Source organism: Maylandia zebra, linkage group LG3 (assembly GCF_041146795.1).
Source record: "Maylandia zebra isolate NMK-2024a linkage group LG3, Mzebra_GT3a, whole genome shotgun sequence".
Taxonomy (NCBI): Eukaryota; Metazoa; Chordata; class Actinopteri; order Cichliformes; family Cichlidae; genus Maylandia; species Maylandia zebra.
The window spans coordinates 56,632,859-56,651,241 of NC_135169.1; the positions used below are offsets into that span (position 1 = coordinate 56,632,859).

At 42.4% G+C, this 18,383-nt stretch overlaps 1 protein-coding gene across 10 annotated transcripts in view; it reads right to left on the reverse strand.

Moving 5' to 3' along the window:
• LOC112430458 (peroxisomal acyl-coenzyme A oxidase 3-like) overlaps positions 1 to 18,383 on the reverse strand; it is a 27,278-nt gene continuing 8,895 nt past the window's right edge. For all 10 annotated transcript variants that reach the window (XM_076882510.1, XM_076882504.1, XM_076882507.1 and 7 more), the window contains 12 exons: positions 16,307 to 16,395; positions 12,947 to 13,043; positions 10,294 to 10,476; positions 7,638 to 7,757; positions 7,438 to 7,558; positions 4,832 to 4,954; positions 4,608 to 4,721; positions 3,928 to 4,043; positions 1,317 to 1,491; positions 1,170 to 1,237; positions 436 to 522; positions 1 to 242 (listed from right to left, as the gene is read on the reverse strand). In XM_076882510.1, coding sequence (XP_076738625.1) covers positions 123 to 242; positions 436 to 522; positions 1,170 to 1,237; positions 1,317 to 1,491; positions 3,928 to 4,043; positions 4,608 to 4,721; positions 4,832 to 4,954; positions 7,438 to 7,558; positions 7,638 to 7,757; positions 10,294 to 10,476; positions 12,947 to 13,043; positions 16,307 to 16,395 — 1,413 coding nt within the window. In that variant the 3' untranslated portion in view covers positions 1 to 122. The remainder of the gene's footprint in view (positions 243 to 435; positions 523 to 1,169; positions 1,238 to 1,316; positions 1,492 to 3,927; positions 4,044 to 4,607; positions 4,722 to 4,831; positions 4,955 to 7,437; positions 7,559 to 7,637; positions 7,758 to 10,293; positions 10,477 to 12,946; positions 13,044 to 16,306; positions 16,396 to 18,383) is intronic.

Genomic DNA, 18,383 nt, shown 5'->3' on the forward strand with positions numbered 1-18,383 from the left:
TTGAGTTTGTAAAGTTTTTAATGGACTTGTTCAACATTTCCTAACATTGTTGGAATTTGAGCCCAAGCAAATTCAGGCACTGCACAGACACGCAGAGATCCTTTGCAGAGCACGACTGGGTTTTAGAGTTTAGGCCGCAGAGACCCAAGCACAGGTTTGTCTGAGCAGAACTCCTTCCACCAGGATGGACGTTCCAGCACTTTGCTGCCCTGCATTACTGTGGACCACATGTGGTTGTAAATCTGCAGGAAGAGGACAAAGGAAAAGTGTTTCTTCACGTATTTAACACGGATTCTCACGCTTATTATCTGAGATTACTTGTGTTGCGATGTAGCCAAATGTAAATAAAAGGGAAATGTTTCAATGTCCTTGAAATTTGACGGACAGCAACGTTTTTACGATACAGCTGGATTTTCTGTGTTTGTATGTGTTTACCTGTCCATCAGCGCAGCCAATAGGTGAGTTGAGGATGAAATCGGTGGGTGCCAGGACATCCACTAAGGCTACTGCATCATCCTTTAGCTGTGAGAGAGACAGAGCAGATTTTACAGTCAGGCCAAGCCATCATTTCTTCAATGTCCTTCTGTTCCATGAAGACATTCCCAAAGTACAGGAGAGCACAAGTAAGGCACTGTTAGACCATACGAGTCAGTGCATAACTACATGGTCCAAACGATGGATGGAGTCGCTTTGAGGTCACCGACAGATTCTGAAGCTTTGAGATTTTTTGCTGTCTTTGTGTTTAGAAATCAAATGTTGTGAATCACAAATCTGACTGAGACCCAGGATACGGCCTTCTCCGGTGGACACGTTAATCAAAATGTGGACACGCCCTGAAGCATACCAGAGTTTTGACTTTCATGGTACCAAAATAGTCAAATGTCAAGTTTAAGATGAATGTGTAAGATTATCTGCTTTACTCTGTCAAAGGAGCCACTCATGTGTTTTTATTCCTCATCTCTTAACTCATAAATACAAACAGCTGAATAAAGAACAAAAACACGACAGTACGAAATGCACACGTGTGCTTATTACAGCAACCGCATTTGTAATTGCTTTGATAATAAGTGGAGCTGTGCCCTATACATAGGAATGTATATGCATTTCTGTATACTTGAGCAAATTCCTGTATATCTGCCATAAACAGATCCGGCCTCTTTCTCGTGTACCTGGGAGCAGAGAGTGAGGATTGCCATCTGGACCAGCTCAGCAGGCTTACGTCCACTCCAGTAATTACCTAGAAACAACAACACTGTGTTACCACATCACTACGATGAAGATTTCTCCGTGTATACAGCATCGAGCCCACTACATACCCTGGTACAGTGTCGCCATGTGGCTGCTGAGGCTCCACAGCCCATACAAGGCACAAAGTTTCCTTAATACTGGTCTGAGACCAGCTGGTGTGTCCTGATTAGTGGTCAGCTCATGAAATCTCTGCAGGCAGGTGTGCTCAATGTAGGCCAAGGCCAGTGACCTGCAGTAGTAAACCTGTACACATACATACATTTAAGTACACTGAAGACATAAAAACACAGAAACAGCTGATTTGTAATCTAACCACGTGCACGTGTTCTGGACGTGTCAATCCGCAGGCCCACAAAACTCCTCTACAGGAAGCTGATTGTGGCTTTTTAAAAAGTCTAAACCTCTGATCCTCTGAGTCTCACCAGTAGATAAAGCAGAGTTTAACTGGAGCCAGTGTGGGTAAGGGGCCTTACATGCCTGCTCACCCTGGTATGAAGAAACCTGACCAGCCTAAATCAGATGCTATCAGTCCCATCTGTTAGCGGTTGCTGCCCACTTGTTATTTGTGGGATGATTTCAGTAGCCTGGACAGCAAGGAAGGATTATTTTTTACCTGTATTTGTCCCACTAAAGAATAATATTCAGACTTCTACGTTTCACCAAAGATGAAAAAGTGAACGTTCACTATTTGAAGCAACTTAGCACGAACAAAATAACAATCAAATCACCTGAACTAAACTTATTATACTATACTGACCAATCTGCTCTGAGCTCATGCTGACTCTGTTATTATGTTTGGTAACAAGAGGTTGGAGAAAGGATGAGCACAGAACGATCCTGTTATTCCAGGCCGAGCTCCTGGACGTATGATGCAAATCAAAATCCTTCTGATTTAAGCTTTTAGCACAGAACAAATGAGCAGACAAAAAGCCACAAATTAGAAAATCACTTCACAGGTCGGACTGCAGCTCCCCCTCTACTGCTGCAATGTTCAGCTGTGACCGTCTGAGATCTTCTGAACTGCTCATCTGACACAAGATAAAAGGGAAGAAGCTCAAATCTATTTTACACCCCACTTTGGTACCTGCTCACCCTTTCTCCCCCCTCTCTCCTACTGAGCGTCACATCTTTGCATGTTGACCATCCAACCATGTAACCATCAGTGTCCACCCACTTTTATTCTACTTCTCTCTGACTCTGAGTTTAAACTTTAAAATCACTTCATTACAGTTTCTTTGCTTTTCCCAAGTTCACATCACACTGAAACATTCAGTCACATTTGGCTTCATGTTTCACTCAGTTTATTCTAATTAGATCTGTGTAATTTCACATGAACATTTCTGTAACATGAACATCAACTCAAATACAGAGTAAGACTTTCTTTTACTTTTAAAACTCTGTTAGGTTAGTTATTTAGTATTTATTTGTTTATTTCAGGCACGTTCTTGTTGCCTAAAATAAACTTCTCTGAAAGTCAGACACAGGGTACTCAGCTCTGTTATTAGAATCACTGGTATTGTAATTTCTGATTCATTGTACTGGTAAACGTAGACATATTTATTTGTATTTATTTATGTATTTAATATGTGACACACACAGAACTCAAGCATTAGAACAGATATTTCAAACTACATTTCTTATTTATATACTGATCAAACTTATATTTTGATTTATATTTGACTAAGAACAAAAACGCTTTATCATTAGGAAATATGCTAGCCCTGCGATGGACTGGCAACCTGTCTGGGGTGTACCCTCTCCCTGTGGCAGCTTGGATAGGCTCCACCCCCCCACCACCCTGATGAGGATAATTGGAGGAGACGGATGGATATTAGGACAGAGAAAAGCTCTGTTGTCTTTATTAGGACTCAGTCTCCTTCTACCCCAGGTCACATGACAGAAGCAACAGCTAGTGGAGGAAACTGTGCTGACTGCAGACAGAAGTATGTTCTTCTGCACAAAGTGGGTGGCATTTCATCAGGTTTCTGTTGACAGTGTATATATTGTGTTCTGTGCATGTGGACTGTCCAGAGAAACAAAGACATTCATTGTGGAAAGAGATGTTGACACTGTATTCCCCAAATGTCACATTTCAGATATTATCAAGTACACCGACTGCTTCACTACTGACTGATCCATGGATCGAGGAATCAGGGAAGCCGTTTGGTTTCTGTAACTTTTGGTGCAGTATATACAGTACTGCAGATACAGGCTAATGTCTGCATCATGGTGCTGCACAGCCTGCTATGAATATTTCTGACCTGATCTGTTTACTATGATTTACATCCTGAGTAGACGATATAAGGTTGGAGTGGACAGACAAATCTTAGAGTCTTAGAGGCAGAACATTTCATAGTGTTCATACTCTTTTCCCCAGACCATAAAAGCTTCCTGCTGACTAAGAAAAAAAGGCAATCAAGTTCCAAGGTCCATCACTGACAGCAGCACAGGCTGTGTCAGTAACAGGTCATCTCAAATACTGGGTTCATGCCAGTCTGGAGTAAGTTCATCTCAGATCGATGAATCCAAATCAAACGACCTTTAGCTCAGTCTGATTTGGATAAAAAGCATCAAGTTTCTGTCCAAATTTCAGCCAGTGAAGCTGCATATGATGCTGAATGCCACCAGAATCAGATGTTTGGATGTATGTGTGTGTCTGCACACAGTCATTGGTCTTACTTGGCAGTTGTTACGGGCTTCAAAGTCATCGTTGCCCGACGCTCGCTCTTGTTCCAGCTTCTTCTGACTCTCCTCCAGCAGGAAACACACAAGCCACTTATAGGCTGCCAAAGGCACTGACAGACAAGGGGGAGGATGTTAGCTACACTGGAAAGGTTTCAGTAATATAGTCTGTAGTCAAGCTGAACCAGTCACAGCAGAAAGGCAGATACATTTACATGTTTATGGCCAACTATTATAAATCACAATCAGGCAGCTTACAGTGCAGAGAAGCAGACACATGCGGCTCTATCAGTTCCCCTTTTTATTTATGTTCCTTTTTTCTTAAATGTTCCCCACCTCCCCTCCTTTGTAATCACATCGATGGTGTTGGGTTAGCACCAGCGTGCAGTGTGGAGTCCTCTCAGACCCACAGCAGAGGGCTGAGAACTGACCCCAGATCCTGAGGAGGGAGCCTGTTTCTTACTGGGTCAGCAGGGAAATGAATATATGAATATCAGGGCTACGTGACTAAAGTTCACTACACTCTTGTTTGTGGAACATATTGAAAATTACACATTTACCTCATTTGCAAATCTCGCTCTGTTTTAAAAGGTTTAGTATATAAGAGGATCTGAAAGGAAGAAATTCCACCATCTCATGTAAAAGTTGATTTGAAGCTGTAGCAGAAAGTAACGTACCTGCAGAATCCACACAGTCGTCCACTGTGAGTGCAGTGAACCTGCTTTTGAGGATCTCCTGAGACTCCTCCAGAAAATCCACGGTGTGAAAGGGAGACTCAATCCGCACACCATCTGACCCCCCATAACCAAACACCAAAGAGAGAAGCTTTAGTGACTGACCCAGCCCATCTATTGACCTTTACTGCAGGTATTTATAATCTGCTGGTGAACAGAGGACTGACCACGCTGTTTTGCATGGAGCCAGGAGAGCAAATAGCTGCTGGTCTGTTGCAGCAGTACGTTGTTGTCTCCTTCATATGTGCAGTTTGGGTCATTGTCATCACGCAGGTCACCCAACCGATTCACTGAATAAAAAAGGAAACACTGACGTATACACACAGTACTGTGCACAAGTGTTAGGCAGGTGTGAAAAATGCTGCAAACAAAGAAAGCTTTCAGAAGAAATGATGGTTTATTGGCCCCAAATGTATTCTGCAGCAGGACAACAAGCCCAAACACACAGGCGGTCATGGAGAGCTATCTTCAGCGTGAAGAAGAACAAGAAGTACTGGATGGTCCGGCCCCCACAGAGCCCTGATCTCAACATCGAGTGTGTCTGGGCTTACAGACAGAAGGATGTGAGGACGCCGACATCCACAGCAGACCTGTGCTTAGTTCTCTGAGATGTTTGGAACGACCTACCAGCAGAGCTCCTTTAAAAACTGTGTGTGGACATAGAAGAAGGCAAAGGATGGTCCCACCAAAGATTGATGTGATTTAGCTCTCTCTCGATACCTACTGCAACCATTACCGATCTACACCACAGCAGCAGTGATCAGTGAGATGCTTGGCTACAAGCTCAACAGTCAAACAGAGCAGTACCCTCCATAGAGAAGGAGACTAGAGGCTAAGCTCAAGGTAGCACAGAGGGAAGTTAGCAAACTATCGGAGCTGCAGAAAGGTGCAACAAAGAAAGTGCCTAACAAGTACAGCAAGCTGTCCATTCCCGAGGCCTTGGAAACTGCCAAGCAACGACTCACAGCCTTGACCAGCCAAGGAGGTTCACCAGAGAGAACAATGTTGCTACAAAAATGGTGAGAAAAAGCCAGTTAACAGTGGAAGAGAGACAGACCATCATGACACTTAAAAATATAGGTCTTTCCTACAGAAACATTTAAAAGAAAGTCAGTGAATCGATTCCTTCACCATCAAAGGCACTCAGGAACTGTGACAGGAAGAGGTCTGGCAGACACAAAGACACAGCTGAATCAGAGGACAAGTTTCTGAGAGTTAACAGCTTGTGTGATGGCGGCTCACAGATCAACAGCTTCAAGCGTAATAGCGGTCGTAGTGAGCAAGTCTCAGGTTCAGCTGTGAAGAGAAGACTTCGAGCTGCAGGTTTGACAGGACGAGCTGCAGAAAGAAAGCCAGACGTCAGACTAAGACTGAGGCTCGTCTGGGCCATGAAATGCTACCATTGGACTACTGAAGACTGGAAGAAGGTGTTATGGACTGATGGATCAACATTTGAAATCTTCGGTTCGTCACGCAGGATCTTTGTACGCCGTCGAGCAGGTGAAAGCTCCACAGTGTGTGGCATCAACTGTCAAACATGGAGGAGGAAGTGTGATGGTCTGGGGCCGTTTGCTGATCCAGGGTCAGTGATGTGTACAGAGAGAGAGGCTCCCTGAACCAAACTTTAACTTTACTGGCAACCAATGAAGAGAAGCTAAAACTGGAGCGATATGTGACCTTCTGTTTGTGCCAGTTAAAAGTGTTGCTGCAGCATTCTGCACAGTCTAAAGAAACAAGCAAAGAGACTTTTACAATAATCCAAACAGGACGAAATAAAGGCATGAAGAATCATCTCAAGATCCTTAGATCAGGGGTCTCAAACTCCAGGCCTCGAGGGCCGGTGTCCTGCAGGTTTTAGATCTCACCCTGGGTCAACACACCTGAATCAGATGATTAGTTCATTACCAGGCCTCTGGAGAACTTCAAGACATGGTGAGGAGGTCATTTAACCATTTAAATCAGCTGTGTTGGATCAAGGACAACTTAAACCTGCAGGACACCGGCCCTCGAGGCCTGGAGTTGGACACTCCTGCTTTAGATGATAAAAACGGCTCTGAACCAGCCGTTTGGAGTGATGCTCTGTTGAACTGTTGAATATGACACTGAGGTTCGATTCAACAGAAGAGTCTAAGAAACTGATATGCTGTCCAATAATCAAATTATTAATATTTTCATTCATCCAAAGACAAACATTTAAACATAGGATAGTAGATTTTTCCAGAGGTGCCACTTTGTCTAAAATAGAGTTAGACTGACTGCTGAAGGATGAAACCTTTGAGTCCACATCACTAAGTTTAAATCAGCATCAAACATGGCAGAGAACCTTTCAGCAGCATCCTGGTTTATAATTTGTCTTGGAATAAAATGACAAAATAAAAAATATGCAGCTGTGGTCACTCAGATGCAAACCCTCCACACAAACAGCAATTATAGTTAAATCCAAGGAGAGAACAAGGACCAGTGTCTTTATATGACTGGGACCAGAAACATGCTGCCTAAAGTGAAAAGATTCTGTATTTTTGGATGAGTGCCTCCCTTTTATGGCACTGGTTTGGTCAGGATGCACTGTGACGGGCGTTATCTTCTCTAATCTTTTTTGAGAGGGCTTTGCAGATTATTTTAAGATCAACATTAATATATTGGACAATAGCTGACATGCAGACTTGGATCAAACCAATGTTCTGATTAGTAGATGACCTGCCCGTCCTCCTGAGAGACAGCCAGCCCTAAGTGAGCATGTGCAGGAGTGATATTGAGACAGAGAGAGACTGACTGGCCAAGTATCCGTGTCCACCACAGGCCTCCCGGCACTCCTGGATGCCTCTTTGAGCAGTCCATGATCCCAGTGGTTTGCTGGAGCAACCAATTGCATGGATCTCTCTGCCCATCCCTGCCTGAGAAACACAGATATATTCAACTTTACTTCACAAAAACCGAGCACTCCAAATACACACATGCTGCATGCTTACTCACTGTGTCACTGTTGTCTTTCAACATCTGTCCAATCTGAAACTCAACAAAGTTCATTATGATGGATTTGGTGAAGTTATCAAGAGCATAGGCTGCCGCCAAGTACGGAATCAGACGCCATTGCTGGGAAAACACACAATAAGTAGATGGAATTTAATAACAGCAGCCACACTCACTCACTTACTTACTGTTGCTGTTCAATATTAAAAAACATGATTCCCACAATACACTGATGGACTCAGGAAACTTTATACCAAACCTTATTTACTCTGCACTACGTCAGCATACAGATCATTACATAAATCGTTACTGTATCTGAATCCTTCTTATGTGAGGATTTATCATTTCTGGATATTCAGTAGTTGAACTGCTTTTACATCTTCATTAACAGCAGTGTGACGGTGTGTCCCCGAGGAAAGATTCAAAGCTTCCAGTCCAGATTTTATAATTCATCCAACTTCAGTCGTTTGTTTTATTGTTACTTGGCATCCATTTCCATAATGTATAAGATGTTTTAATGATTCAATTATACTTTAATTCCAATAATAAAAGCCTAAGCGCACACAATAGTGATGTAACTGCTACAAACAGTAACTTTAAATCTAAACAGAAACTCACCACAGACCTAACGCTGAAAATAAGAATGAATAAAACAGCTCTGACAGTGGTTAATATCTAATCTATGGATGGCTCCTAAGCAATGATTATTTTGTAAAACCGACCACGTTTTAGTCGCTTCAGCAAGGCAAGCTGGTCTGATGGGCTCTAACAGTAACTGTCAGCAGTCCTTCAATCACAGTGCTCACATGCATAAATGTGCACAGCTTCCTCATTCTGATAAAACCAGGGATGCAAAAATCAACCTAAGGTCCTGTTAAAGGTTTTCACACCACTGCTACGTTGGAGCAGTTGTGTGCATGTGCAACTTTAACATTTCAATCCGAGCTCCTCTTGGTCGGCACTAAATCAACATGAACCAACAGCTTCTCTGTTACTATCAATACCTCGCCGGTCTTCGTTTCTTCCTCTGTGAAAAGTTTGTGTGTCATCCTCGACAGTGCTCTATCTTTCAATTCACACATTAATAATGTTACTCGGTCTGATTATTTTCAATTGCGCAACATTAATCGTCTCCGTCCTTTTCTCCGCCCACGTCGCTGCCATTCTTGTCCACAGCCTTGTTACTTCCTGGATTGATTATTGTAATTCACTTCTTTTTGGTCTTACTCAAAAATCCATCCACAAGCTCCAGAACTCTGCTGCCTGTATCATCACCAGGACCCCTTCTATCCACCACATCACTCCTGTCCTGCAGCAGCTTCACTGGCTCCCGGTCAAATATCGCATCAATTTCAAAATACTCTTGCACACATTTAAGGCTATTCATCATCTCTCTCCTCCATATCTCTGATCTGGTTAAGATCACCGCCCCATCTCGTTGTCTCAGATCTACTTCTTCCCTTTCACTCTCCGTCCCCTCCCCCCGTCTTGCCACCATGAGGAGCAGGGCTTTCAGCTGCTCTGCTCCACGACCTCCTGATTTAAGAAACATCTCTTCCTTCTCTCTCTTTAAGTCCCAACTCAAAACCCACTTGTTCAAAATAACTTATCCTACATAACCTCTCCACTCTGCTCTTTTATTAGTTTATGTCTTATGCTTTTATGTTGCTTTTTATTCTACTGTGACCTTGAGTGTTCTGAAAGGTGCTTTCAAATAAAATGTATTATCATCATCATCATCATATCATCATCATCATATCATCATCATCATATCATTATTATATTATTATTATTATTAAACTAAACTGGGGATTATAGATTACATAGTATTAGTACACTCTGGTGTTATCTTTCACATTTTGTGCGGCTAGCTTAGTGCAGGCAGCACCAATGAATCAGCTGCTAAGAGATGAGGCAGGAAGTCTAACTGAAGGCAGGAAGGTCTAATCCCCAAGGATCCTGAGAAGGGACCGGACCCATCCATCTGCTGGCCAATAACCTGCCTCAGTAACACACGGGGCCTCCTGTCCAGCATCAGAGGGGCAAACATGAGCAGGCAGCTCGCTTACTAACATGCTGTCTATCTGCTGATTCCAGGTCTTTCTGCAGCTCTCCACAAGTAGTCACTGACTCTTGGACAACTCTTCTCATATTTCATTTCACCCCTCTGTCTGAAATCTTGCACCTGGTCGTGGACGGTTTATGTGCTCACTCGAGCCTTCAGCAGTTTGGAAATTCTCGTTGACATCAGTACGTTTCCCAACAATAAGGTTGCAAAGGTGTTGAGAAAGCTCCCTGGGGTTAAACATCGAGAGGTTTCCTGTGTGACACCTGCTTATGAATGAATCAGCTGGTATTAATGTTGATATTGTGGCAGTGCTGTCTTCTAATTACTGACAGGTGGCAGCTGTCAGGCTTCAGTGTCCTAACTTTCCATGCATTTGGCACCTCACTTCCTTCATGTGTTCAACACCTTTTCCCTGTTTCACATGTAGCTTAATTCATAGACATTTATGGTTTGATTTTTTTGAGTAAATTGAATATGTTGTTCCCAACACCTAGTGAAAATGTCAAAGACACTTTCACAAATATATTTAGTTAGAAAACTGGGTGAAACTTATTTTACCCACTAAATGTTACCTTTACCTGATATTATTACCTGTAACTGGTACTCTAAAACAGGGATTTCCTCTGTGTCTGTGGGTCCAAACTGTCTCCTGGCAGCTGAGAAGCGGATTGCCACTGTCAAAGCCAACTTCAGGTTGATAAGAGCCATCCTGGTGATATACACTCTGCCCCCTGATAAGGCACCAAGAGATGCCCCAAAACGCTTTTTAGGGTCCTGGAAGAGACAAAAGAGACACTGATGAGGACTGATTAAAAACACAGCAAAGATATTATTATTATTAGTTATTCATAAAATGTCCGTGTGGTCCTTCACAGGATTGCTGAATTGCATTTCTGAATATGAAAACATAAAATGATTATTTAACTGCACTGCTAATGTTCTTACACAAAATCAAAACTTAAATGTGAATTCATTCATTTCTCGATCCCACAGTTCCAGCAACTACATGCCATTCAAATGCTGGGCAGGCACAGAGTACTGACAGAAATATACACACGTGCGTGAATATTTATGCCAGTAATATGTGCTGCTCTGTTCTAAACATTTCAGGTGATTATTAAGGTCAGTGAAACACTGCTGTAGGAGACGGCCTGAGGCTTTGAACTGAATCGACCTTTAAGCACCGTGTCACAGTCTGCTGATGGCAGAATTATTACAGCCTGATTGCAGAAATCAGGCAGGGTAGGATGTTAGCTTTGTTAGGGATCTGTTAAAGATCTTTGTGAAGGCGCCCATAAGCTGGTCAGCACATGCCTTGAGTACACATACCATCAGAGGCGGCAGCCTTCACTGGGTTCACTGCACTGGGCACTTGGTCTAATGTGTTTTTCCTCTGTTGGCACATTCCACGTACTGTGAGTCCGTCTTTAACCATGCTTTGTTAAAATCACCAGCACTGATGAAAGCCCCGTCCACATGTATCTGCATGTATTTGGTGATGATACTGTGCACCTGGCATTAGCCATGCTAACGTAACCCAACCACTGCAGGAGCCTTCTTATACCCTGCACCCTGCACTGCGTGGTGTTGGATGAGGGTGCACAGCAGAGACGAGTCGGACACAAGTGTTCGATTTGTGGCTGGACTGCACAGTTTATTCAGACCAGGGTCGGGCGATATGTAAAAATTTTCCAACCAACAGTCAATCCAACAATCGCCCATGGGCGATATATTCTTTTTGATGGGCGGGGCAATGTAATTATGCGCAGACGGATTTGCACATTTACAACACGGACGAAGTCCAAACATGGACGAACTAGTTTCCAAAAACAAAAAAACCTCGCTGTCAGCGTTAACGCGGCTTAAACGCAGTCATCACGATTAAACATGTTAACACGTTCGGCCCATCTGGAGCGCAGAACGAACAAACTTTGGACAAACTGCTTGAAATGCGTTGACAGAGACATTTCAGGGATTTAGACTCAGTCTGCACTGAGTACGTAATATCGGATCGGTCCATCTCTACTATATACCACGATGGCGGCACACACAGTTGGAGCAGCTTACGGCTCTCCGTCTCAGTTCTGCTTTCAAAATTTGCTGCACCCGCCAGAGCCTCTGATAAGTGGCCTGACAATAGGTTGGAGATGGTTCCAGGGGCTTCATGACATAAGAAGTTAGTAGGTCTGTAATCCTGGGGGTCTTCGGTACAGGATTGAAGCATGATGTTTTCCACAGCACTGGGACCCTCAGATTCAGACTCATCTTGAACAGTTTATGAAAGACTCCACAAAGCTGGGGGGGGCACAGGGCTTGTGGACATCGGGACTTGCCTTGTCTGGTCCAGCAGACATGCCACTCCACACCTCTCTCATGCTGCTGGACTTTCCACTCCACCTTTCTTCTGTAATTGTTCTTAGCCTCTCTTATCTTGCCCTTAAGAACACCTGAACCATTCTCACCTCCTCTTGTTATTTGGGTAACAATGGACCGTCCAAGCTGGGACAATGGACTAGGTGCAAAAGGTTGTGTTGATACACTCAGTAAGCTCATTGATGTCCTCACCATGATTTTCACAGAGTGTCGCCCAGCCTATCACCTCAAAACAGCCCTGTAGTTCTGCTAAGCCCTCCTTCATCCACCTCCTCATACTTCTAGTGGTCACAGGCTTGCCTTTCACACAATAGGCACAAAGCGGGGAGCGAGATGAATCAGGTGGGGGGCTGTGGGGTTAGGCGAGGTAGGAACATAAAGAGCCCCCAACATTCTCCAAAAGTTGATTCTGTTCATCTGGACGTAGTGTTTTGTGGGAGAAACGTTTCGTCACTCATCCAGGTGACTCCTTCAGTCTCAGCTGACTGCAGCTTTCAATCTTATAAACAGGACATTTGCATAATGTCTGAAACCAACACACTGAAGGAACAACATTACATGTGGGGGGGGGGGGGGGGGGGGGGGGGGGGGGGGGACTCCCAGCAGCTTTCAACCGCCGGTTGTCAGAAATGCCGCTTGCAGCCAGCTAAGTGACTGTATCTCTACATTTGCTGTTGATAAGTGTTTTTAACCGCTAATAATTTCAATAACTTATAAATAATTAGTTCTTTAAAGAAAGAGCATCTCTGAAATAAACCCATTGTTCTCTAGAATATGGTTAAAGGTTATATCTAAAAAAGCTAAAGCACAGGAAATCAGGCTGTTGAGTTTGAAGTGCCTTCTTTGGCTGCCACTGGAAATCTGCACGGACCTTAAATGGTGTCACGTAGCGACCATCAGGAGTCAGATCTCCGGTCTTATTCAGCAGGTTCTCGCGTGGGATTCTCACATTGTGGAACATCACAAACCTGTTGTGAGAGAAAGACGTAAATGTTACAGAAAAGAATTGTTACACATCAAAGAGCGAGCCATTCAGTGGATCCTAATGTTTCTTTGTTTCTGGTGTGCAGGCAGGTCAGGCAGATATTTGTTGTTGTCATCATCATCATCATCTTTTTTTTTCTAATTTTTAGTCTTATGGCACCAACACATTTAAAAGAACAAAAGTTGGGATGGAGGCAACAAAAGACTGTAAAATGAGGTGGTACATTTTCTCAGAAAGTAAAGATGGGCAGAGGTGGAACCATTTCTGAACACTGCTAAAATAAAATTGTGAATATCATCATCTACAGTACAAAGTGTTAACAAAAGATTCTGGAGCAGTTTTCTTTTGTTAACACTATATTAACAATCCAATATTGGATGACCATCATCTTTAGGCCCTCAGGTGGCACCGGATTATATTCTATTATTTACAATATAGCACAGGGCACTGAATTGGGTGATTCCCACAAAGCTGTGGTTAGTAAGTCTAGGTCATATTCTCCAAAACCAAAGAGACCTCGAGGAATAAATGGGTTTTTTCAAAATTCTCATCACCAGTATGTGTCTGGATCAATTTTTTTATGTTTTTCGTTAATGTCATAAAAATCCTTATCATATAAAACAGATATAATTCTGCCATGCTATGTAAAATCTCTATATTTATGCCTAATATTATTATATATGGTATTTAACCAAAGAAAATATTTGAATTTATTGAAAATTACTGTGTCCACGCTAAATGTTTCTCATCACCTGCTCAATAAAAAGTACTGTGTCCCTTTAAACTGACCAGCAGTCCCACAATGCATCTCTTCAGAGATAAAATCCAAAATGGACATGTGGTCAGTTGTTCCCTCTTCTCTTACTTTGTGATGTTTTTGTAATGTTACTGAATCTTCTGTCGTTATCATTACCGATATGAGATTATTCTCAATACTTTTTTAAAGGACAACATGGAGCGTCTGATGGTCTTCTAATCCCGGGTGGGATACTGTGGATCCAATCTGAAGTAAAGTCCGGGTTCAGACTGAGGCCAATGTCTGTCAGTTCCTGATGACTTAAAGTAATTAGTGCGTTGCAGAAGGACACAGCATTTTGTAATTTTAAAGTCTTACTCTTTACTGGAAGCATTAAATTACTTTGGTCAGAAGCACATCGATGGTTTATTATCCCCTATGTGCTGATGCTTAGTTATATCTGTGGATAGGCTTTGTTGGTTATTACAAGGTCTGGGCAAACACACAAACATGATTGGACTTTTGCCCTCAGAGATCTCTGATCTGTCCCTTCCTGGGAGGCATTCTCACTTGATATTGGCTCTCTGCAGTATCACTTACTGTTCCTTTTACAACACATAGATAAGGTTCACAAAAATACCACTATGTAGCCAGTTTAATTAATAACTCATAACATCTTATTTTATAAGTCTAATCTTCATGTGTTTTATCTTGTTCGATCACCTGCTTTTTCACAGTATTCATTCACGTTGTCTGTAGGGATTCACCAGCTTAGCTCGGTGCTCCAAATGTTTAGTTATGCACAGCTACTTTCAATACCACTGATATTTAGACTCTTTTTGTCCAATTGATCATCGAATTAACTTCAACAATTACTTTCACTAAACCAAGGGTTCAGTTGAGGAGGTCATTCAGCCATTTAAATCAGCTGTGTTGGATCAAGGACATCTAAAACCAAAAAAGACCTGGATGACCTCTGCTTCTACATTCAGATAAAACTGAGAAATCGAGGAGGATGCGGATGATGTTGATGATGATTTATTTTTCACTTGCAGTTGCCTGCAGTGAAATTAGACCTCTTCCAGCCATACATACATTACACAAACATCACATCGGTGAGACAGGTCAGAACAGGTAGCGTAAAGAAAAACAATGAAATGTCCCTTCTTCTTTTTGCGTTATCAATTGATCCATTGGTGATTAAGCTGCGAGCTGACAGTTGCATTAAGGGCATCATGAGAGCTGACCAGGAGCACAAAATATCCTTATATGCTGCCGACCTCCTGCTGTGTATGTCAGAGCCTTTATGCTCTCTTCCCTGTGCTCTCACTATTTTTGAATGTTTTGGCAAACTTTCAGGTTACAAGTTGAACCTGCATAAACGTGAACTTCTCTGTGTCCACTCTGTAGCCAGGAAGGTTTCATTTTCAAATTTTCAATTTAAAGTTAAATCAGAGTATGTGACCTATCGGGGGTTAAGGTTACCCACTCATACAAAGGTCTTTATGAAAGAAACTTTGTCCCGCTGCTTGAGAATACTGAGACAGATCTTCAGAGATGGACCAGTTTACCACTGTCATTAACTGGCTGCATCAGTTCTACCAAAATGAACATACGACCCAAGTTCCTTTATTTGCTTGCTACTTACCCAATAAGTATTTTATAACACTGACTAAGCATATCTCTGCATTTATTTGGAATGGCAAAAGTCCACGAATTCGTAAAGATTTCATGCAGAGGACTAGGCCAAACTTTCAGTCTTATTATTGGGCAGCAAATATTCGAAATATGCTGCACTGGATGAGTAGTTTCACTACAAAGACTCCATCTTGGCTCCAAATTGAGTCATTGAGTCAAACGTGCCTATGAGCTTTGTTGAGTGCAGCTCTCCCATTAGAACTGTACGACTATAAACGTAACCCTTTGCTGTATGACGCTCAGAATCTGGGTGCAATGTAGGAAAAGGTTTGGGTTACCCTTAATGTCAATTAAAGCACCGATCAGCTCAAATCATATGTTCCCTCCATGATGGACTCTGCCTTTAAATAATGGGAAAGTAATGGCCTTAGAAATATCAAAGACCTTTTTGTAGATGGGATTGTTGCCTCATTCACGCAGCTCCTGAAGCAGTTTAATGTTCCTCTGGAGCATTTTTTACGCTATTTACAAATTCTCCACTTTGTAAAGAGTCAATTTCCTTTATTTCCGGAACTACCTGAGGAAACTTCTTTGGATAAAATTATTAATATAAACATTCATAATACCGCCCACCCCTAAGACACAGTCATACAGTCTACATGTCAAATGTGTGGTTAAAAAGATTCATGAAGATAACTGTAATGTTCTTTCAGTACTCTGAAACACTGTGTACCATTCCAGCACACCAACAACTCTACCTGGTGACTGCAATAGCCAGTGAGAACATATTTCCACAACATCAAGGGCATCATGTCTTTATTTGCTTGTGTTTTCCATCTTATTTTACAAATGCAGCATTTGCAGTCACCTACCCATTATCCAGTCCATTCTGACCCAGCTTCTTCCCCATGTCTCCGACCAGCACACCAGGCAAAGCCAGCAGGGTCTTGGGATCTCTCAGCTGGAGCAGAGTGATTACAGCTTAACTGGCTGTGTGTCAAATAATACACAAATCTACACAAACAGCTGAAAATAACACACAGTATAAGATACCTGCAGTATGACTTTATTTGACCAACTCTGCTGATCATACATGATTTCTAACGCTTTTAGAAATCGTGGTGTTCTCAAGTCTTTTCAGACAGTTATCATTTTTAAGAAATAATGAAAATAACACACCATTTTGCTTTTATTTAAAATAAATAGTCTTTTGTATGAATCTTCCTTTTTGTAAGGGCCGTGCAGCCCACGTTGTAGGTTATGCACAGCGCACAAGTGAGCGATAGCAGAGAGTCCAGGCAGGGTAGGTTGACATGAGGATTTGTGACAGAAGAATAGCATTAAGAGTGAAAAGGAAAGGTTTATCTGGTGGAAGTGAGACCTGCTGACAGGATGACAAGCTGGAGGTGGCAGAGTGGAAGATACTAAGGCTTCTTTATTGAGAGTGAAGAGAATGGACCAAATTAGGAATGACATAAATTAGAGAGACAGCACAGGTCAAGCATTCTGGAGACAAAATTAGACAGACATGCAAGCAACAGGAAAAGAGGAACCACAGAAAAGATTTACATGTCCTCCAGTAAGGGAAGACATGTAGAGGGCTGCTGTAACGAGAGGATGCTTGGGACGGGGTGAGACGGAGGCAGATATCTGCTGTGGTGCAGCTGAAAAAAAGCTACTTGAGGGACGCCATCTGAGCTTGAAAAATGATCAGGTACTAGTGATGGGCAGAGCGAGGCGTGTACGGAGGTTTCAAAACAATCTGAATCCCATCTCCACAGTGACACCTGCTGGCCAATTTGGCTATTGCAACCCTGTGAAACCGTAACACAGACAAGTCCAGCACAATTCCTAACAAAGCTACTTAATCCACCAGACTGTCAATAATGGAGACCACCACACACTTTGGGGAAATCCCCGCACAAACAAGGCAAGAAAATATTGAGCCTGCTGCAACCATAATGAACAGGGATGGGAATTGAGAAAACCAGTTCCCAGTAGTCCAATTCCTTGGACTTGTTAGTCTGCCTATCGATCCAGTTCTAGCACTCGCACTACAATCAGCTGATTTCAGTCCGCGGGTCAGAGGAGGAAAACAGCGACACAGTCTAGAGCGTGGACGTTTACATTTATTGCACAAAAGGATGAGATAAACGGTAAAGTGGGAAACTCCTCACACTACTTTGGCAAGCATCTGCTAATAGAGCATGCTAACGCAAAGCTAGCTAAGAACACAGAGTGAAAGCTGAATGAATGCCGAGCCCAGCAGCCATCTTTTCTTTTTGCAGTCAGCTTTGAATTCTACTAAGACAAAGACCTTAGAGATGGAAGATTTGTGCTGGCGTGTGGAGTTGTAGCCTCGTTGTTATTTTTTATTGTTAGCTTTTTTATAGAGCAACTTATGTAACAAGTAGTATAATAAATAACCTTTTCCCAGGAGTAATTAAGTATCATACTGCATTATTTTTAAGTAAAGTGTTCTGTGAAACGTGTAATAATGGCGTTTTTAATTAACAACTCTAATCACAACAAAGAAGGTAAACACCTCAACAACCGTGGACACACATCTGACCCACAGCATGGAATTAATCTGCATGACTGTCATTTCTTTCCTGCTGCTTAGCAACGGCGGTGACTCTCAAAACAAAGTGAACAAGAACCCAGTGAGAATCGATAAGAGAACAGATAAGGTATCAAACTGATAACTGATATTGATAATGGAATCAGAATCACTACATTCTTATCAATTCCCATCACCAGTAATGAACAGAGTGCTTCAGCAAAATCCTCCCTCTGTTAACATTTGTGTTGCTCACAATAACTCACTAAAATAAAACATAAATGATAATATTAAGTATAAACACAGGTTTTTTGTTAGCTTGCTCACAGCCCTCAGAACTTTCTAGGAGCCCATGTCATCAGGTTTCCTCTACACACTGTCAAGTAAAG